A 22,799-nucleotide genomic window follows, 5' to 3' on the forward strand; every position below is an offset into this window, starting at 1 on the left:
TTCAATGCATAGAAAAATGATAAGTTAATTTTTAACGTGCAGTATTTAAACATGGTATTTTACATGTAGGTTGTCAAAGTGATCTCATTATCAGTTGATTTCCAGCTTACCAGGAGCCTCCATGCTATACACTGTAGGTCAGTGAGTTTCAGTCAGTGAGGACCTGCTGATGGAAAGGAAACAGTCGAAGCGTAAACGATAATTCCACCTGAAAATAAATTTTGTGCATGATTTCCTTCCTACAACACACAGAGACGGAGACCAGGGCAGATTGCTAGCGTTTAGGCTTGAAGGAATGTGTGAAATGTTCTGGTGTGTTAAATTTACGTGTTTTAATTTCCTCACCGTTGGTTTGCATCCATCCTTTACCTCCTCCTGAAAAAGAAATATGCTGTTCATTTACCCCCACCTCCTCCCCCCCAACGAGCTGTTTAGACTCCTGTCCGCACCATTTAGACTCTAGGAAAGGGTGGAGGAAATGAAAAGAGGTGGGACGGAGGGGAAAAGGCTAACAGTGATTGTTTGTACTTCGCCCTGTCTTCAGGAAGTCGGCTGAAATTGAATTATGGTCGATTTAAAGCTGTCAGGGAAATCCTTCTGGTTCTGAAACAAACCTTCAATGATCATCTGACAGAAGCCTCAGTCTCTTTCCTCCCCTGTGCACACATCACTACCTTTCAGAGTTTAAATCATCCATAACAGTAGATCAGCAGCTCCTCATACAAATGTTTAAGTCGCGTGTTATCTGAATGTTAAATATTTAACCAAACTGTCCTCAGGATGGACAGTTATCAGAGTGAGTGGACACCAAGGTCTGCATGTCCTGTAGTTTGTTGTCTCCACTCAGTCAAACGATGCTTGTATGTGCAGTATACACAGTATGTGCAGTATGTGTGGAGTCCATATGTAATGTAGAACCCTGTGTGCATCCACGCTCACTGTCTGTGTAGGCAGATAGTGCAGGAGCTGGACGAGGTGTTGAGGAAACATAAACAAGCACTGACAGAAGCAATAAGCTCGTTCTGAAGGGAACCAGATGTGTGCGGAGAAAGATCCGGAAAATATTATTACTGGAAACATGAAGTCTCCAAACATTCTTCTTTGTTCTTAAACTTCCAGCAGCACGTTTCTTCATCTGACGGCTCATTACGAGGTCTAAAGAGAAGGCCTCATTGTACCTTGACTCCAGTGGTGAATGGTAGCAGTACAAATTTGAGGTACTTGAGTATTTTCTTTTCATGCTGCTTTCCACTTCTACTTAACTACATGTCAGAGGGAAATATTGTACTTTATATTCCACTTTACGTTACTTTACAAATGAGGATTTTCGCACACAAAACATATGAAAAGTTGATAAAATGTTATTTTTGTTGTTGTTATAAATCTAACTACTCAACAGTTTTTACAAGAACAGCTGAAACGATTCTTAGATGAGTCGACTGATAGAAAATTAATGAGAAACTATGCTGATGGTTGAAGTTATTTCATGGTTTCAGCTTCACAAATGTGAAAAGTTGCAGCTTTTCCTTCTAATAATGTTAATAATTGTAATGTATCAACCAAAGAGGCAGAAGAAATGTTGGTATGGTACGTTTCTGCAAACTACCACTACGTTTCAACAGCACTGTGGTTAACGTGTGGTGAAGTTTGGGGACAAAAACCACTGGGTTGTGGTTAGCAAAAGATCATGTTTGGGCTTTATATACCTGCTTTTCTTGCCACTATCCTGGCAGAAAGCACAGTGACGTCTTGGTAAAAAAACAACCGCACTACCCCTGCTGGAAATGATGCAATGCTTGGTTTAAAACAACAGCTTTTTGTGGCACTATTCTGGCAGGAAATGCAGCAATATTTCAGTAAAAAAACAACTGCTTTTGTGGCACTGTCTCCGCTAGAAAAACAGTGATGTCTCAATAAAAATCACTGCTTCTCATGGGACTATCCTGACAGGAAAAGCAGCAATATCTTGGAAAAAAAACTACCACTTTTGGAAATGCAGCGATGTCTTGGTAAAAAAGATCAGCTTTTTGTAGCATTGTCCCGCTGGAAAAACAGTGATGTCTTGGTAAAAAACGATCATTTTTCTTGCCAATATCCTGTCTTGGTTAGAAAAAAAAAACAGTTTTTGTGGCACTATTCTGGCAAGAAATGCAGCAATGTTTCAGTAAAAAAACAACCACTTTTTGTGGCACTGTCTCCGCTAGAAAAACAGTGATGTCTCTGTAAAAAACAAACGTTTTTCATGGCACTATCCCGGAAGTAAACGCAGCGATGTCTCTGTAAAAAAGAACAGACTTTTGTAGCATTGTCTTGCTGGAAAAACAGTGATGTCTCTGCAAAAAAAGGATCATTTTTCTTGCCAATATCCTGTCTTGGTTAAAAAAATGCTTTTTGTGGCACTATTCTGGCAGGAAATGCAGCAATGTTTCAGTAAAAAAAACAACCGCTTCTGTGGCACTGTCTCTGCTAGAAAAACAGTGATGTCTCTGTAAAAAACATTTTCTTTTCATGGCACTATTGCTGCTGGAAAAACAGTTATGTCTCAATAAAAATCTCATGGGACTATCCTGACAGGAAAAGCAGCAATATCTTGGAAAAACACTACCACTTTTTGTGACACTATACCCGCAGGAAACGCAGTGATGTCTTGATAAAAAAAAAACAACCACTTTTCATGGCACCATCCTGGCAGAAAAGGCAGCAATGTAACGGTAAAAAACATTTGCTTTTCATGGCACTGTCTCCGCTGGAAAAAACAGTGATGTCTCAATAAAAAATAACGGCTTCTCATGGGACTATCCTGAACGGAAAAGCAGCAATATCTTGGAAAGAAACTACCACTTTTTGTGGCACTTTCCCTGCTGAAAACACAGCGATGTCTCTGTAAGAAAGAACAGACTTTTGTAGCATTGTCTTGCTGGAAAAACAGTGATGTCTCTGCAAAAAAAGGATCATTTTTCTTGCCAATATCCTGTCTTGGTTAAAAAAATGCTTTTCGTGGCACTATTCTGGCAGGAAATGCAGCAATGTTTCAGTAAAAAAACAACCGCTTTTTGTGGCACTGTCTCCGCTAGAAAAACAGTGATGTCTCTGTAAAAAACAAACGTTTTTCATGGCACTATCCTGGAAGTAAACGCAGCAATGTCTTGGTATAAAACAAAACAAAAAAAAACAACCACTTTTCATGGCACCATCCTGGCGGAAAAGGCAGTGATATCTTGGAAAGAAACTACCACTTTTTGTGGCACTATCCCTGCTGGAAAAACAGTGATGTCTCTGCAAAAAAAACAATCACTTTTCTTGCCAATATCCTGTCTTGGTTTAAAAAAAAAAAAAAAAATCCTTTTTGTGGCACTATTCTGGCAGGAAATGCAGCAGTGTTTCAGTAAAAAAACCAACCTCTTTTTGTGGCACTGTCTCCGCTAGAAAAACAGTGATGTCTTGGTATAAAACAACCGCTTTTTGTGGCACTACCCGGGCAGAAAACAAATTGATGTCACTGTAAAAAAACAACCGCTTTTCTTGCCAATTTCCTGGCAGGAAATGCAGCGATGTCTCTGTAAAAAACAATTGCTATTCGTGGCACTATCCCTGCTGGAAAAACAGTGATGTCTCATTTAAAAACAACAGCTTCTTGTGGGACTATCCTGACAGGAAATGCAGCGACGTCTCGGTAAAAAAGAGCAGCTATTTGTGGCACTGTCCCCGCTGGAAAATCAGTGATGTCTCAGTAAAAAATAATCATTTTTCTTGCCAATATCCTGGCAGGAAATGTGGTGATGTCTCGGTAAAAAACGGTTGCTGCTGTTTGTTGGTTTCAGACAGCGGTCTACAGCTTGGCAGCCATCTCTCTGAGGTGTCACACCATCCACCGACCCCTCCACCTCCACATGACAAAATCAGCTCATATACTATGTCACTGTAGAAACGTTGATATGATATGTATGAAATATACTCATGGAACTTATTTGTGGTTTGCAGAAACATGCAACATTTTCTTCCGATGACTGGGCTGAACATATCAGTAAAAATGTTGAGGTTAAACAAAACAAAGATTGTGAAGGTGTCACTTTGGGCTCTGGGTCATTGTGACCAACAGTTCTCACTCTTTTTACAAACCAAACAATCAGTTCTTTAATGGAGAAAATAATCAGCATTATAATATTCATACTTACATACTTCAAATGAAGGAACATTTACTTGTAACAGAGTATTTTCATAGTGGTATTAGTACTTTTACGTGAGTAAAGGATCTGAATACTTCCTCCATCACAGCTTGACTCGATCAGAAAAGTCACTCTGATATTTGCAGTTTCTCATACAAAGACATACAAAGTCTCTAACTTTACTGAGTGTCTGAGAAGTACAGGGCGGTGTGGGCTGGGAGAAGCTGTGCTGTCGGAGAGATAAAGTTACTGTGAAAGCCATGAGCGAGTGTAAACTAATCCATCCTCACCCAACTGCCTGGCATAGTCTGCGATCCACAGCATGTCTCGAGGCATTCCCTCCTCATGTCTGTGTCCGCTCCCCTTGTCTCCTTTCTCCATGAAGAGCTCACCATGTCTGATATTGCGCATGATTCACTCTGTGGAATTATTTCTGTAATGAAATGTTAAAAAAACAGCTGTGATCTGTCATGAAAGTTTACCTATTAGATGTTAACAAACTGAAGTAAATACAATTACATTTAAAGTCAACTTAACAAAACACTATAAACTATTACTTTTACTGTCCTTGTTCAACACTATTGGCTTTATGATCAACTTGTCACATTTTACAGCATATATTTTATGTTATTGCCTCTTGTTTGCATGTAACAAATATTTACTTCTGCATTTTTACACCTTTATCAAATATATTTTGATTTTTTACTCTGCATGTTTCTGTTATTTTCCTCTTATTCTAATTATTATGCTTAATTTCCTTCTTAACACAGCGTGTATTTCAGTACATACTGTATATCCTAAGAGCATGTGACATCTTCATATCTTGAATGTAGTGCTGCATTTATTACCGATTAATCTGTTAATTAACAATTAATCCGTGTTTGTGGATTTTCTGGAGCCAGTGGGAAAATTTTAAATGTCTTTTTTCTTCCTAAACTCAATGAAATAAAACAGAAAAGCAGCAAATCCTACATTTTAGTTAATAATTGACTGAAACACTTATTCAAATATTAAAATTGTTGACGATACATTTTATTTTGGTCGATAAGCCCATGAACTAATTTATTTCAGCTATAATGTGCGTTACAGGGTTGCAGCTATTTATTATTTTTATGATAACTCTAAAGATGTTTTTACTTAATCATCAATTAATTGTTTCAGTCTATTATTAACAGAAAATAGTGAGACACGTCAGGAACCCAAATATATTCAGTTAATGTCATAGAAGACACATTAAATCAGCAAATATTCACACTTAAGAAGCTGGAACCAGTTAATGAATTGGTCATTTTGTTTAAAAAATATATATAGCGACTTATCAATTTGGTTTTTATTTTTCATTTGTATAAGAACAGAGAGACAAACTCAGTCGTGTCTTTTAAATCTCATCTTAAAACTCACTTTTATTGTTTGGCTTTTGGCATTTAATGTTACTTTTTATACTGTTTTCTTCATATAGATATTTTTTAGATTCATTTTTATGGTAAAGAAGGGGTGTACCATATCATCTCGTTCACGATAATACCAGTATAAATTTTAGTATGATATCGGGATACGATATTTTGACGAGTTGACATATTGACGTCATACCGTTACCCACGGCACAACAAGCATGGCTGAAAGAGAAATTATTACCGACTCTGCGGTGGTTCCAAAAAGAGGAGCAGCTTCAGTAGTGTGGAATAAACTGTGGCGTCCTGAATGTTTTATGAACAGCCCCGGACTTCTCAGACTCTTTTAGTGACTTACTGCTCAGAGGGAACTCATTCAGCGGCTCCTCTGACAGCAGCACAGCGTCTCTCCCTCTCCTCTCTTGCTGTGCGCACACATCAAGTGATTTTGTCACAAACCTTTGGTAATGTAAACCTGCGTGTAAAGACTCCATGATAGTTGTGGTATCATAACAGCCTGTCACAGGTTACAGCGTGATGATTAGAGGAGAAATGGCAGCGCATAAAGGTCCAGGTGGAAAAACCCCAACTCAGTCATTTAGGATTTTACTAAAAGAAGGAAATCACCTGTTAATTTATATATACAGATCCCAGGGGACATTGTTTGTATTTGGGGGCTTTTTAATGTGTAATTTGTGGAAGATTTTATTTAGTTGAACTATTAACATTGTAACAGAATCTGAATCTCACTCTGAGTTACTGTTGTTGTTCACACACTAAAGAAATGAGACAACATTTTAGTTTTTACTGAATATTTGAAGCAAACTGTGAAACTATATCACTTACTTTGTTGCAATTCTACATTCTTAAATTAATAATAAAATACTTTTTTTTTATTATTATTATTAATTTGTCAAGAATATCGTTATCACAAAAATACCCTGAAATATCGTGATATTATTTTAGGGCCATATCAGCCACCCCAATTGTAAAGCACTTTGTAACTCTGTTTTGACAGGTGCTGTATAAATAAAGTTATTATTATTATTGTTAGTATTATATGGAGCAAATAACTGCATCCATTTTATTTCTTTGGTTTTTTTGGTGAATTTTATGTTGATTTTTTCAGTGTTACTGTCTGTAAACTAGAGATGCAGGAACTGAATTTAGGAGAGAAACTAGACTAAAAATAAAAACTAAAAATTGCTAATTAATTTTTCTGTTGTTTAGTTAGTCAGTTGATGATGTTAGTTCCATTACAATAACATCTAAAAAGTAAAGAATAAATAAAGAATTAAAAATGCATAAAATGTCCATATGAAACTCAAAACAATGGCGGGCTGCTTAACATGCCAATCATTTCACAATGTGGCTCCACTCATGGTGGCCGTGCAGGTTGAGGTCATTCTTACGAGACGGGTCAAAGGTCACGGCCCCCACCTGGACATGGGTGTCACACTCCCAGCTGACACACCTCATAAACAGAACCATCCTGAACGCTGACATCTTCCTCTGCTGTGCCTACGGGAGGATTTCCTTATCATCATTATAACAGCCACTTATCTAAATGACTGATGTGCGTCCTGTCTGTATGAACGGCCGCTTGTGGACGTCAGTTTGATGCCAACATGCCGTCACACATCTAACCAAACCTGCCAGTGAACAGCCCCCCTCGTGTCCCCTTGTCTCAGCGAGGGTCGGAGGGTAAGTGTTGTCACATGGTCGGCATAGCTGGCCTAATGACTGACAGGTGGACACAAGAGTGGAGCTGTGACTCTGGTTACAAACGAGACGCTTCAGAGGCGCCCACTGTGCAAACAGAAAGACACGTAACGGTGGTCGTGCTCACAATGACAGTAAAAAACAGCAAAACACTTCAAAGGTTCAGACTGTGAAGTGTTTTCATGTAGTTTACCAGCTCTTTGTGTCGTTCTCCTAACAGACAAGTAAGGGACTGTATGTAAGTAACTGACGTGCATGAGTTATAATAATCTCATGACATCATATATAATAATACAAAGGTCACAGGGGACATTTTTCTACTTTTAATTCTTCAACTTCAATTTCATGATGATACACACACCCTGAAACTTAAAGGGTAACTTTGGTATTTCAACTTGGATCCTATTTCTCCGTGTTTTTTGTGTCTAAGTGACTAAGGGGGACGACGAGTTTAGAAACTGGTCCATTACTGAGCGAGAGCGCTGCAGCCGACAGCTACTAAACAGGCTGTGATGTAACCACATGGGGCAATTGTGCGCTGTTAATGAACATCAACTAAAAGTGTTTGTTTTTGTCACTGACAGGCTCAGACTGTTATTCAAAGTGTCTGACAACATGATGGAAAGGATCCCTACAGAGATAGAGCTTTGTGTTAAGAGTAAGATTCTTTTTGTTTAACCAGAAACAGCCCTGAAATCACCATCACCAAACCCACCAGACTCCATTTAAATAATTAGTAGTTTTAGCCCGTATAGAGGCAGCATGTTGTCACATCTAACTGGGTGAATTAAGGGTTCATTTCAACCAAACTAGAGTTGGAGATTGTTGGAACAGTGGGAAGATGAATCAAGACAGGGTTCGTGAGTTTTATTTTGTTTCTGTTTACTCTGAATGAAGCGTGTTTTACCATAATAAAATTACCGTTTATTTAAATGGAGTCTGGTTGGTTTGTTGACAGTGATTTCAGGGCTGTTTCTGGTTAAACAAAAAAGGATCTTACTCTAACAAAAATGTCTTTCTCTGTAGGGATCCTTCCTGTAATGTGCTCAGACACTTACAGTAACAATCTGAGCCTGTCAGTGACAAAAACAAGCACTTTGATTGGACGTGCATCCATGGTGCAATGCCCATTAACATTAAATTACAGTGTGTTTTGCCGCTGCCTCTCTCAATACTGGACTAATTCCTAAACTTGTCGTTGCCGTTACACGCTTTGACACAAAAACATGGAAAAATAGAGTCCTGGTTCAATGCAGATTTAGATTCATAATACACAATATGAGATAAAATAAATGATGACATATCATTATAGATATAGATACATGGAATTCAGTGTATAAAGTAAAAAAATACGCTCTATTTTTACCGGCTGCGACATTTAAGAGATGAACACATTAATACATAAATAATTATAATACAATATTATATGTATTATTGTGAAATGGAACATTCTGCATAATAGGTAGTTTTACTTTTTGTACTTTAAGTATATTTTGATGCTAATACATTTGTACTTTTTCTTCAGCAAATTTTTAATGCTTGAAAGCATATTTCTACATTTTAGTATTGTGACTTCCTCCAGAATATTGTGGCTGTTTTTGGGATTGTTGCAGCCTGAGATGATGTCACGTCTGCTTTTCTAAACAAATTGTGATGCATGTTCCGATAATTATGGGCTTGTTTTTGTGATGAAATTGCAGGGGCAAATGGAAATTGCAATAGTTTTCAGATTTGGAGCTTATTATGCATTCGTTTCCCACAAAATTAGAATTTATTTGTGATGGGTTGGAGGGGTGATTGGACAAAATTGCAAGGTCGTGCCGAAATTACAGGGACTGGCATTATTTATTGCCACTGCAACATTGTAAAAATCCTGGAGACGGGACTGTTTGGTAAAAGATCTGACTTTTCTTTTGGTTGTTTCTCGATCGTCCTTGCTTTGACTGCTCTTGAAGTTTGGGGAAAAAGTAAACAGAAAGCTCAAAGTCAAAACTTCATCAGTGTAAAACATCAGTAAATGTGCTCTCATCCCATTAGCCCATCTAAATGTGGAGCCCAAGCTAACCTATACTAATTAAACCAACCATAAAGCAATCAGACCCTGGCGGGGTCTGCCAGACTCATGTATTTATAGAAGTCTCATCAACACAGATGATTACTCGCAATACAAAGGAGTGTGTGCGTGTCAGTGTGTGTGTGCAGAGTCAGAGTCATATAGTGGAAACCACAGGGGGGCGACTTTGAGGTTGTAACTGGGGAGGAACTGGGTTGGTTTATTTCTGGAGCATGTGTTGCTCTGGTCCAGGGACCGACAGCTGAGCATGTGCCAGAGCAAGGGCAAGTCATGATGTCTGTCCCTGATCTCAGACCAGATGCAGGTTCTGATAATCAACGTCGGCGCTGACCTTCAGCCACACTCACATACACACACTCTGCAACAGAAGTTCTGCAGTGTGCAGTAGTAGAGTACATTTACTCAAGATCTGTACTTGAGTACAATTTTGAGGTACTTGTATTTCACTTAAATGTTTCCAATTTATGAAACTTCATACGTCTTGTTTTTACTGCACTACATTTGTCTGGCAGCTTTAGTTACTTCCTGTCCAGTGAAAACCATGTATCTCCAGATGTGTTGATGTTGACTGTTTTTAGTATAAACTGAAGGATGAAGAGCTCCTTTATGTTTTGAGAAAATTCTCCTTATTCATAAGCTTAATAAACTCTTTAAATACCTTACTATCAACTTGTCAATAACTGCCGCTATGTTGGTGGACGTCTGCATCAGAAACTGACACGCAGAGGGACCCTTCACAACGATGGGTTTAACGAACTCTGGATTTTCACCTTGTTTCCCATGTGACTTTAGGGCAAACCATGATGTTTTCTTTCTAAACCTAAAGGGAAGTTTGTTGCCTAAACTTCAGGAAATAAACCTAAAAATGAAGTGCTCTACCTATATTGTAAGTTGTTTTTTTATCTGCACATTTACTTTAAAAATGGAAGTCTATTTTGAAAGGACAATACACATGTAACAACTGTAAATTGACATGCCATCTGTGAATGTCTGAAACGAATCAAGGAGGCTACCCAGCGCGTCATAGTTGGACGCGTATGTCCACTGACAAAGCAGTGGTATTTAGCTTGAACATGAGTCGTCGCAAAGCTAAAAACAGGCTGTTTGGACCAAAGATTCACAATGAGATGAAACGGTTTTAGAATGTTGCAGAGAAAAGTTGGCTGTTGATGTCATCAGCAACTCTGCTGGTCAAACTGCCAGTGGCTGGTTTTAGAACGTAAAGTACGTCGCCTGTTTGAACAACCAATCAGCTTGTAGTGAAGTCCGCTGGTTGAGTCAAAGTCATCACTACTACAAATGCAGCTGTAGCCAGTATCTCACTATCACTATCCTCATTCAGATTTTAAGAAGCTACAAATTATATTCAGCCATAAAATAAGTCTGAAAAGCTGCAAATCAGAACAGAAGTAAAGAGAGTTGTTGACTAGAGATGATACACCGTCTCGTCTAGTTGTGAATTTTTGGTCTGAACTGGGCTTAACTTTCACAGTAAGTTACTGTATCACTTTTACAGTAAACTACTGTGAAGTGACAGCTGTAAACTGTGATGTCACTGCAGTTATGCTCTGGTAGATTTACTATATTTAACTACAACCTCAAAGTTAAAGCTCATTACATTATTATGATATGACAGTATGCTCCTGTAAAAGGACTGTATTTTACTGTAACTTCACCGTAAATGTACATTTGATTATTTGCTAACAGGAAAACACTTACGGGGAACAATTTACTGCAACATCGGTACTTTTACTTTTTAATCTTTAAGTACTTTTTGCTGGCACATACTTTTACTCGAATAATGTTTTGAATGCAGGACTTTACCAAAGAGGAGTGTGTTCACAGTCTGGTATTAGTACTTTCACTGAAGTAAAAGATCTGAATACTTCTTCCACCACTGGCAGATTGTGTGTGTTTGTCAGCCTCTTATTACTGCATCACTTTCATTTGTCCCCCTCAGAAACATCAAACCTCTGTTCCACCGGGGCAAAACCACCGAGTCTGTCTCTACTCTGTCATTGTGTGATTGGCTCAAGTTATTACCAAAGCAAATTGGGTTAGCTAACCACCGTCCTCTTAATCATGCGAGCAGCAGACGGGGGCTGAGACACAGGAACCATGTTTTCATCTAACCGACTGGAGACCAGAGACCTTCATCTAAATCAATATGTAAAGGTCTGTGGGGAGCCAAATAACAGGGAGCTCAGGAGGATCCGCCTAAAGGGGTTTGTGGTCGATGCTCTGCATCTCTGTTGTGAGCTCAGTGTGTGTCAGAGGCTTTATTATTTCCGCACATACATCCTCATCATCAGATGGGATTTCTCAGTGTTACTCTGATGTATACTGTTTGACTGTGGTTTTAAATGTCCGCTATTCAAGTGAAAAGCTTCCCTTTTAACATTCGATGCAGTTACGTCATTTGTTGATGTTCATTTAACACCACTTATTAATTAGACGTACAGCTGCACTTCAGTTTGGCATTCATAACTTATGTAAATCATTCCAAGCATGTGAAGGAAATTATACATCTTAATCTAGAACATATGTAGAGACTGGTTTTCAGATCAGCTGTTCACTGTCATCAGACTGTACATTTAGGCTGTAGGAAGTCACAAGGCTTTGAATCATGACTGAGTGACTCCCTCTGGTGGACAGCTGAGGTACAGCAGGTACAGCATGTCAGATGACAACTTTGTATAATTTCTGGATCTAAACTGGATCTAAAACATATAGATGGATATACAAAGGGCACAGTAAGACTTAGTGTCATGAGGGTACATCAACTCAGCCTGGAAAGATACGTCCATCATCCCTATGTGTAAGATATCGTCTTATATTACCTAAAATATTACACCACCTACACAAAGCGACGCAAAGAGATGAAACACCACTAACAGATGCAGAACGACCACAAAGAGATGCAAAACAACCGCAAAGAGACCACAAGGAAACATATAACTATTGCAAAGAGACATAACATGACTACAAACACAAATCTACTGCAAGATGCAACACCACAGCAAAGAAGTGCCAAACGACCACAAAGAGATGCAACAAGCTACAAAGACATGCAAAACAACTGCAAAGAGATGCAACACGACTAAGAGAGATGCAATACGACTTAAAAAGGATGCAACAAGACAGCAAAGAGATACAAAATGACCGGAGGAGACATGCAAAACCACAAAAAAATTAAACTACAAAGAGACGCAAAACGCTGAAAGAGAGATGCAACATGACAGCAAAAGAGGAGATGCAAAACAACTGCAAAAGATGCACTGCACAACGATGCAGTCAGACTTCAGATGTAAAACGACTACAAAGAGATGCAAAATGAACACGAAGAGATGCAACATGACTAAAAAGAGTTGCAAAATGACGGAAACGTGCAACACAACCGCAAAGACACGTAAAACAACCAAAAAAAAAAATGAAACATGACTACAAAAAGATACAAAACGACTAAAAAGAGATCATGCAACAAGACTAAAAAGAGATGCAAGACATGCAATATGACTAAAAAACGATGCAACGAGACATGCAACATGACTAAAGAGATGCAAGACATGCAATATGACTAAAAAACGATGCAACAAGACATGAAAAATGACTAAAAATGATGCAACAGGAAGAGATGCAGCAAGACTAAAAAAAACGATGCAACATGAAGAGATGCAACGAGACTAAAAAGAGATGCAAGACATGCAACATGACTAAAGAGATGTAACAAGAAAGCAAAGAGAAGCAACACTATCTCAAAGAGACGCAAAACAGCTGCATAAAGATTGCAGAGACACAACACGACCGCAAAAAGATGCAAAATGACCGAAAACACATGCAACATGACCTCAAGTAAAACAACCATGAGATGCAACATGACAACAAAGAGATGCAAAACAGCAGCAATGAGATGCAATATGACAGCAAAAACACGCAATACAACTACAGATGAAAGAGGAATGCAGAATGATGCAACACGCCCACAAAGAGATGTGAAATGACCGTAAAGACATGCAACAGGACTACAGACAAAAAAACGACTACAAAAAGATGCAACGGGTCTACAAATAGACGCAAAACCACCACAGATGTAAAAACAACCACAAATAGGAACAGAACTACTGTGAAGAGATGTAATATGACTACAAAAAGACAAAAAAGGGCCATAAACAGATGCAAAATGCTAACAAGTGACGCAGGTGCTTGGCCTCAGTCCTGCTCCTCTGAAGGAGGGGTGGTGGGCCTGTTACCTCTCATATGTCTGTACAGATGGCACTGGATGGAAAGTCAGAGGATCACCAAAGTTATAACGATTCATCCTGAGGGGAACATGAATGTCTGAACCACTTTTCATCACAATCCATCTGATAGTTGTTGAAATACTTCACTTCCAAATGTGAACCTCATCATGGCTCTAAAGGAAACATCTCAGGGTCACCAGAGTCACTCAGGTTCATCCTCTGGGAACCGAAATATGTCTGAATAAAATGTGGCAATCCATCTGATTGGAACCTGGAACCACACCATTCTTGTGGTCCTTACTGAAGTTGTTGGGCATAAATGAAAATCATAAATGTAGTGTTTTATTGGCAAACAGATTTATTGTTAAGATACAAAATAAATAGCACATACAAACACTCACGTTGTGGAAACTGTAAATACAACCAGTCAAAAATGGTCCTCTAAAGTATGAACGGTGTTACATAATGACTTCAGGAAGAAACATAAAATGTCTCCATTTGTCTCCTCCAAATATAAAACAATTAACTAACATCAAATTTACTTTTGAGGTTAATGTGCATGTTTTTATTAAGACAGCATCGTGTAAAAGTCGACAACACTCAGAGTAAGTTAGAATAAAAGGATGGCGTCATGATATCAATATCTTTGACAACAGTTTACATCTTCAGGAGAGACTGACTCGAGCAAAGAGGCAGACAGTCCGCTCCTTTAATGTAACGAATCAAGTATAAACCACAAGGCCAGTGAGTGACTCCAGTCCACGTCAGACCCTCCAGAGGAGGCTGACACTTGTTTACCTTCATGCTCACGCCGACAGATGTTCAGTCACTCAGCTTCTCACGACGTCGACGACTGATCCTACACAAAAGTCCTCAGCTTGGATTAAACTCCTCATCAGGAGTCTCCGGTCATGATGGAGAGGAACTCCTCCTGATTTACTGGAGAAAAACAAGTGTATTTGCTTTAATGTTCATTGTGACTATATCTCAAGGATGTGCCACTAATCCTGACCATATTATCAATTAATCTACTAATCCACAAGTCTATAAAATGTCAGGAAAATGTCTGTTAAAGGCCACAGTGACGCCTTCAAATGTACCCAAATATATTTAATTTGCTTTCACATATGACGAAGAGCAGCTGCAAATAATCACATTATTTTGTTGAAAAATGACTCATAACAGTTGCAGATAAATCTTTTGTCCATCAACTAATCAGTTGTTCAACTAATGGTTTCAGCTCTAGTCAATTTTCTTTACATTTTAAACATCAAAAATACATTTAGCCACATACATAATGATGTTGCCTGCACAGCTATAATCAGTACAATATAATCAATACCACTCTTTTTGTTCCATGACATCGTGTGCCCTTTTTCCACATTAGTGAACCTCCTTTTGGCTGACCTTGTGTATGTCCTTGTCCTTGTGTATCAGTCTCTCCTGTCTAAATTCTGAGGCCTTTGCGGGTTCGTTTGTTTTGAGTCACGGGTGGAGGAGACAGGGCAGCTGTCGTAATCTGAAGGCTGCCCGTTAGATTTCTGCTTATTAACAGTTGCATTTATTGATGTTTGTAAAAATGTAAAGGAGATAAAAAATAAAACTTCCGTTTGTTTTTTATGGTAATGCGTAATGTCATCTTGTTAAAATGGATTTAATTCAGGAAATGGTCTCAAAGTTAAGGTATGTGTATCAATATCTATTTTTTTTTTTTTTAAAAGATACCCAGCCCGAGTGGATGATCAGATCAGATGGGATTAGATCACACAGATGGATGAGAGGAGCAGCTGTTTGTGAAGGAAGGAAAACTCTGAGACCCAGCACAATAAATGTTGAAGTTACACTTTCACTGCATCTGCTGTTCTGCTGCTCCGTCTGTGCCCAGAGTAACGTTACGCTCTGCACTGCATGAATGTGAAGTAATGAATAACATAATAACAGTTTCTATCTTCCAACAGCGCACCTGATGGACGTTAAAGCTCCATAACTAGAAAATCAAAACATGGTGGGAGATGTTTAAAACATGGCGGGCTGCCACAAATAAATTAATGTGTGGAAACCCTGGACTGGACTGCACGGAAACACTTCAGTAACGCTGGGTTTCACCGGCTGAAGTGAAGAATAAAAACATCATAAATGAGTTGGGCTGTTCACAATTTCTTCTAAGTTTGCCTACAAAAAGCAATGCACCCAAATTCGCACATATCCCACGAATTCTGAAAGGCTTTAATCATGTGACCAATGCCCTGACGGCAGTAAACAAGGAAGCAGTCCAGAGTGCTTGTAAGGAGGCAGGTTGGGGCTGTGTATGGGTCACAAAAAACTGGACTCGCAACTGGGACTTTCCCCCTGGGTCACGTGTTCGGATCTGTGTGAGCTTAGAGTCATTTTAAAGTACATCCTCACCATGTTTCTTTTCATAAACTTAACCACAGTAACAACGTAATGTCATTCCTGGGCTGCAAATTTGTAGGATATCACACAAACTGTTCTATGAGAACACGTTGTAGTTGTAGTTCTGGATCTCCAGCATTTACAGGACATAGTGTCTGTCCATGTATCAGACGCCATGTAAGAACACGTTACTTTTCAGTCATGTCAGAACAAATGAAAGGTGTCATTGTTAAAGACAGTACAGTGAAGTATAAGCTCCTTTGTTCACCTCAAGATGAACGTCGCTGCATCACTGAAGTAAGTACTTTGTAATGATGACTCGATCACTTACTTTCACCGTCTCCGTCGGCGTCGAACTCGTCGATCATGCTGCGCAGCTCCTCGTCGCTGATGTTCTCCCCGAGTTCCCGAGCGACTCGTCTCAGGTTCCTCAGACTGATCTTCCCTGACTCGTCATCATCAAACAGCTTGAAGGCCTTCATGATCTCCTCCTTTGGGTCTCGCTCCAGGATGCGATCGGTCACTGCGGAAAGATGTGAACATACTGAGGATTTACTTGAGAACTTTTAGTGAGTGTGAGGCAAACTTTCCAACCCCCTCGTTCTTCCTGGGAAACTCACATGTATTAATTCCCTTTCCGTGTTTCCTCCTGGGGTCACAGCTCTCTCGTATTTCTTACTATTTATAACAGTTTTTCACACCTTTTGTTTCCTCTTTGGTTTCACAGCCTGTTTCTGGCACTGCAGTGTGTAAAAGCTCTACGACAAAAAAAGTGACTGTTTCCTACCGTTGGCGCTTTTATTTACACTGTGTATCATGATTCATCTCTGCCCTCCTCTCAGCCCCTCTGATATAACATTTATTACAACACCTCTCTGTGCTTTAGGGTATCATTTAAATAATCACAATACCACCTTCAGGAACTTTAAAGAGAGTACTTTCAATACCCATGATGTGAATGGAGTGACGGGTAGTATAGCCATACTAATCGAATGTTTTGGGGGGATCTTGGCATGATGAACTGACTACTGGCTGGGCACAGAGCGGCACCAGAGACGGCAGCAACATAAAGTTCGCTGAGCAGGCAGGAGGTCAGAAAGTCTGGGATCAGACCCCCAGTGCAAAAAGGATCAAATACAGGTATCAACTGACTGGAGACGCTTCAACTCTACTTGGCACTGGGTTATTTTGGTTGAAAGCAGACTTACCAACTTCATTGAAATCCTCAAATGTTATTTTGCCGTTTCCTTCTCTGTCATAATCTTTAAGAATCTTCAAAACATCCACCTTCTTCACCTCAAAGCCGAGTGCACGCATGGCCACCTGTTGGCATTTTTAACACGAGTATATATAGTAAATTAATCCTAAACATAATCAATCAATAAGTACTTTACATGAAACTTAGAATCCTGGTTCTGATCTTCGAACAAAGAGAGGTTATTTATACCCCTGTATTCATGATTCTAACAGTAAGTCTGTTCCTGATTATCTGTGTGCAGATGAATGTCTTGTATTTCTCTGCGTCTCAGCGACTCTCCATCATGTCTGTACCTTAACATGTGAGAATGAACTCATCTGCTGGCTGTCTGAACTCTGCTGGATTTAGTTTCTCATCTGATCACTGTTAAAAGAAAACAAGAGCGGTGTTGCTATTCATCTTCTGTGTGTCAGAATATGTTGTCATGCAAACATAATATCCTCTGATGACGGCTCCGCCATATTCATATGTGTGTGTTGATGATGATTAAAAAAGTGAAGATGGTCTGTCATCAGTAACGCAGAGGACACATTTTACTGACAGCTTCAATAATGAAGTTTGGATAGAAAAGTTAATCTGCAAAGTGTTGAACGCAGCCAGAAACCAAACTGAGTTCATCCTCAACAGTTAGGTGTCAGTCGGTGTAGAAACAACAGATCTGATTGGACGTGGAGGAGTCAAACACACACCTGCACCAACGCAGACAATCAGAAAACTGGACACTGTTGTGGTCATGGATAAAGGGTTATAAATGTTCCATGTGTAACATCCCAAATATGATCAGAAACATTTACAGGTGCTGGGGCATTATATAAAACAATCTTAACAACATATCTATCTGTAAATAGTTTTACAATTTGAATGTATCACACTTAAGTACACTTGACCACAGCAACTTCTTCCTTTGAACATGTCCTTCATGACTCACCTTCAGCTCGTGATAGTCAATTTCTTTATCTTTGTCTGTGTCGAACAGCTCGAAAGCTTCTTTGATTTCATGTTTCTGGTCCTCGGTGAGCTCTCTCCTCTTCTTGCGCTTGTTTTTGTCTGACGCAAGTTCAGTTCTGGAAACACAGAGGCCAGTGTTACATTAAATTCTGTGACCCAGTCAGGAATTTTTAGGAATATTCCCACTGCAAACTTTCAAGTTAAATTTATCATATACTTGTATTACCAAAGATGCCTCCATGTTTAGACAGGGTCACAAATTTAGATAGCTGTGATAGCACAAACTCTAGTGTAAAGACCTTTCTGTTGAACACTAATACTGTCAGTATTTGGTCGTTTCAATGAAATAATTCTCTAATGTCACAGAATGTGATGCATCTTAATCTAGGGCTGCAAAATTAGTTTAAATATTATTGAAATTGCAATATGGCTAAGTGCAATATCCAAATTGGAGCTTGAGTTTCTGTCAGTGAAAATGAAACACAAAAATTACCACTCACACAAAAATTGAGACTCATATTGCAATATCTGTCAAAACAACTGTAATATGATTTTCTTTTATCACATTGTGCAGCCCTACCGAAACCACAACTATCAAAATCTGTGACCCCAATACTATGGAGGTGACATTTGTGGTAACAACTATCAAAATCAAGTATGCCCTCAAGCATAATGACAATAGGGCTGCAACTAACGATTATTTTCATTGTCGACTAATCTGTCGATTATTTCTTCGATTAGTCGACTAATCATTTTATCGAAAAATTTGTTGAAATATTGAAAAATGTCGGTCTGTCTCTTCCAAACCCCACAATTATGTCATCTAATGTCTTGTTCTGTACTCACGCCAAAGGGTTTTAGTTCACTGTCATGGGAGAGTGTGTAAAGCTGCCAATATCTGAACGTGAGAAGCTGCAGTAAGAGTATTTTGGCGTACTTTTATAGTACTTTTCTATGAAAAATGACTCAAACCAATAGTCGACTACTAAAATAGTGACTGATTATTTTAATAGTCGACTACTAAAATAGTCACCGTTTATGTTAATTTTCGATCAGTCATCGATTAGTCAACTAATCGTTGCAGCCCTAAATGACAACATTATAGAGGCAATATACTGCAGCTGAAATTCCCAGTGGTGGAAGATCTCAGATGCTTTACTTGAGTAAAGTCAGTGCTTTCCATATTCTGTGTGATTCTTTTATTAATATTACTGCTTCATTCATGCGAAGGTTCAATTTCACTGCGGTACATATTTAAGGTTGTGTAGTAAAAAGTACAATATTTTACTCTGAGATCAGAATCAGAGATACTTTATTGATCCCAAAGAGGTATTGTGATTCGTTACAGTCGCCCTGATGTAAAGAATAGAGGATTATAAGGAGTAAGAATAAGAGAATGAAACAGAGGTATGTATATATAAAACAATGAAATAAAATAGAATAGATTGTGCATTATGCTACAGTGTTTAACACTAGTACTTAAGATTAAAATAAGACTTAAAGATTAAAATAATAAAAATAAAATAGATGTAGTGCAGTAACAGGTACAATATATACCTCTAAGATGTACTGCAGTGAAAAGAGTGTTCTCCACTGAGATGTAGTGGAGCAGAAGTATAAAGCAGCATAAAATGGAAATACTAAATAAAGTACAGGTACCTCTAATTTGTACTCAAGTACAACGCTCGAGTAAATGTACTTTCCACCAGTAACATTTCCTCCTCAGGTCACAGACTCTCAGGTGTCACAGAATTTAATGAAACTCCTGTTTAACTTCCACACAACAGGAAACACTCAGTTGCTACACTGAACTGTGACCGTTAGCGTTTTATTCTGTCTTAAAGAAACGGTAAGAAGCAAATGAGAAAGCTACAGAAGCAGCTTGATAGCTGGCGACATCTTTCTTAACATGCTTAAACTATAAACTGCGAATAAGCTTTGTTGCTGAGTTCTCAAACACCGCTAACACTGATAATAAAAGCCAGACATGCTAACGCTAGCTAACATCACAGAATTACCGTTAGCGTTTTCGGCTTCACTTTGCCACGTTAAAACAAACTGTGTTGAATAAATTAATGTAAGCAGTTGAGACGAAGAGGTTTACCTTACTGTCAGACTCATTTCGGGTGGATTTTAAAGCCTTAAAACGCTGAGACGAGCCGTTGTTGTCGCTAAACACACAACTATCACAGCGACACCACAACAAATCCGTGTATACGCGCTCATATGGAAGCTTCCTATTGGTCGCTGGTTACCAGGCAGCGGTATTGTGTGCTCTGATTGGTGTGCGTCACAGCCATTCAACACGTCGTCTTCTTCTTTGGGGCTTTAACTGCAGCTGACATTACCGCCACCTAGTGGAGATTGTTGAGCAAAGGTAGTCCCACCACCACAGTGTGGAAATACTCTGTTACAGGTAAAGTCCTGCAGTAAATCCTGCCTCAGGTGAAAGTATAAAAGTATAAACATCAAAATATACTTAAAGTTTATTAAATAAAATAACAGTGTTATTGGATTATTGATGCATTACTGTGTACGCCACCTTATAACAATAGCTACCTTCCTCCCACACTTTATTATACAGCACTAATAACTCACTCAGTTCTGCTGCACTTGGATGTTTTAACATGCAGCATATTCGTTTTCTGGTCATTTTAACTTTAGCAGCATTTCTCAGCATGAAACCTTGTCATTTTGATTTTAAAGACACCGTTTGTTACTGTGACACTATGAGGAACAAATGTGTCTTATGAGTTACACACACAGCTGGTACCATGTTCAGTTTCTATTTTTCTACTCACAGACTTTGTTATGCACAAATTTAAATAAAAACATACAGACTGACCTCGTCCCCATCACCTCGGCTCTGCTTGTTAGGCATGTTTCCAGACAGTTTTATTCTGCCTAGGAAGGAGAAAATAATGGTTGAATTATGTTTGCGACAGGAGAGGCGTTCAGTTGAGCTCTGCTGGAAGAATGTGAGTTGCATGTATCTTGGCCACTGGTTGAAGGATTTGACAGCAAGTTTGGCTCTTGAAAAACTCGCCTATAAAGTGAGAAATAGGGCTTCTGCGTTAATTGATATTTGGGAAATATTTTTGGAATTTGTAAAAAATTATGACATTGAAGATGCTTGAAAACGCAATGCTTAAATAAAGGATGGAAAGTTATTTGAGGTAAGTGTGTTGTTCTCAGTCCTAAATGCGTGCTTAAACTATATATGTTTTTGTCCTACTGCATTATTATTATTATTATTATTATTATTATTATTATCATAAGTAGCAGTAGTCATATTTTATTATTTATTTATTTTTTCATATATCGTTCTTTAAAAGATTTTACCACTATTATTATGATTCATTTTTAAACTTATTATTTAATTTAATTTATCTATTTTATTTTATCATACTGTTCTACTGCATTATTATTATTAGAAGTAGTAGTCGTATTTTATTATTTATTTATTTATTTTTACCTATGTCATTTTTTAAAAAGATTTTACCATTATTATTATGATGATGAATTTTTAAATTAATTTTTTAATTAAATTTTATTTAATTTACTGATCTACTGCATTATCATTATCATTATTATTATTATTATTATTATTATTATTAGAAGTAGTAGTAATAGTAGTTGTATTTTAGTTTATATTTTATTTTATTTATTTATTTTAACTGCAATTATTATCATTTTGTATTCTATTTTCTATTACATTATATTATTAATTAATTATTTATTTATATCGTATATGTTTGTGTAACTCCTTAAATGTTTAGGATCAATAAACATATGTTCAAAAATAACAACAACACAGACTTCCCTCCACTCCACTGACTTGAATCCAGTGTATTAGGATTTACTCACTGATGCACAGGGGCCTCAGCCCACAGCTGGACTGTGAGTCAGCTGCATGATCAATATCTAATGATTAATTCATTGATAATCATTGATTTCTGCAGTTACAGACAGACACAGATACTTTCACAGCTCTGCAGCATATTGCTTTGTCATTCACCCACTCAGACACTGCTTTAAAGCTATCAGGTGACACACTTGTAGAATTATAGAAGTCTATTTACCATAAAACTGCATCTATGGTATCACATATATGACCAGCAGTGTGTCCTTTCCTCTGAATCAAACCAGTGGAGTCACTGACATCTGCTGGCGGACATTAATCACTGCTGTTACTATGACACAACTAAGGAATTGACAGCTGAAAGGAACGTCCTGACCCGGCTCTTGTTACCCAGGCCGGGCGATGCTCAGACAGCCTGCAGAGAGATAAAGGCACCAGACACACATTTCAGACGCCTCATGGATTATTCAGTCACTGAGTGAAAGAACATTTCAGTGTGTTCCTCTTTTCAAACCCGCATGGGAGATAAATGCTGGATATTAATACCACATTTGTGAATTTCCACATTTAGAATTTTGACTTCAGTATTTGCTTTGACCTCATGAGACCCAGACTTTTGTTTAATACATTTTTAAATATTTTTGTATCAGTTATTTTAATTTCTCTGAGCAGGACCTGATAAGTATGAAAAAAACTAAGCATTGTCCTCATATGGGGACGATGGGTTTATTTTCAATAGTCCT

The 22,799-nt window shown here is 38.3% G+C and overlaps 1 protein-coding gene across 3 annotated transcripts; it reads right to left on the reverse strand.

Moving 5' to 3' along the window:
- Positions 1–4,509: 4,509 nt before the first annotated feature.
- On the reverse strand, positions 4,510–21,111 carry cetn3 (centrin 3). 3 transcript variants are annotated; one of them, XR_007451668.1, is made up of 6 exons: positions 20,299–20,438; positions 18,175–18,310; positions 17,197–17,311; positions 16,320–16,511; positions 14,393–14,533; positions 4,510–4,599 (listed from the first exon to the last, which is right to left on the reverse strand). XR_007451668.1 is itself a non-coding variant. In XM_049603603.1 (5 exons), exons 1-5 carry the CDS (start codon positions 21,048–21,050, stop codon positions 14,490–14,492), a joined length of 498 nt encoding a protein of 165 aa, XP_049459560.1. In that variant the 5' UTR covers positions 21,051–21,111; the 3' UTR covers positions 13,947–14,489. The 3 variants fall into 3 exon arrangements, 2 of the variants coding, with proteins under 2 accessions (XP_049459560.1, XP_049459559.1); XM_049603603.1 differs by lacking the exons at positions 4,510–4,599; positions 20,299–20,438 and adding an exon at positions 21,040–21,111 and having other exon boundaries at positions 13,947–14,533; XM_049603602.1 differs by lacking the exon at positions 4,510–4,599 and having other exon boundaries at positions 13,947–14,533.
- Between the last annotated feature and the right edge of the window lie 1,688 nt (positions 21,112–22,799).

This window comes from Epinephelus fuscoguttatus, linkage group LG18 (genome assembly GCF_011397635.1).
Source record: "Epinephelus fuscoguttatus linkage group LG18, E.fuscoguttatus.final_Chr_v1".
Lineage (NCBI taxonomy): Eukaryota > Metazoa > Chordata > Actinopteri > Perciformes > Serranidae > Epinephelus > Epinephelus fuscoguttatus.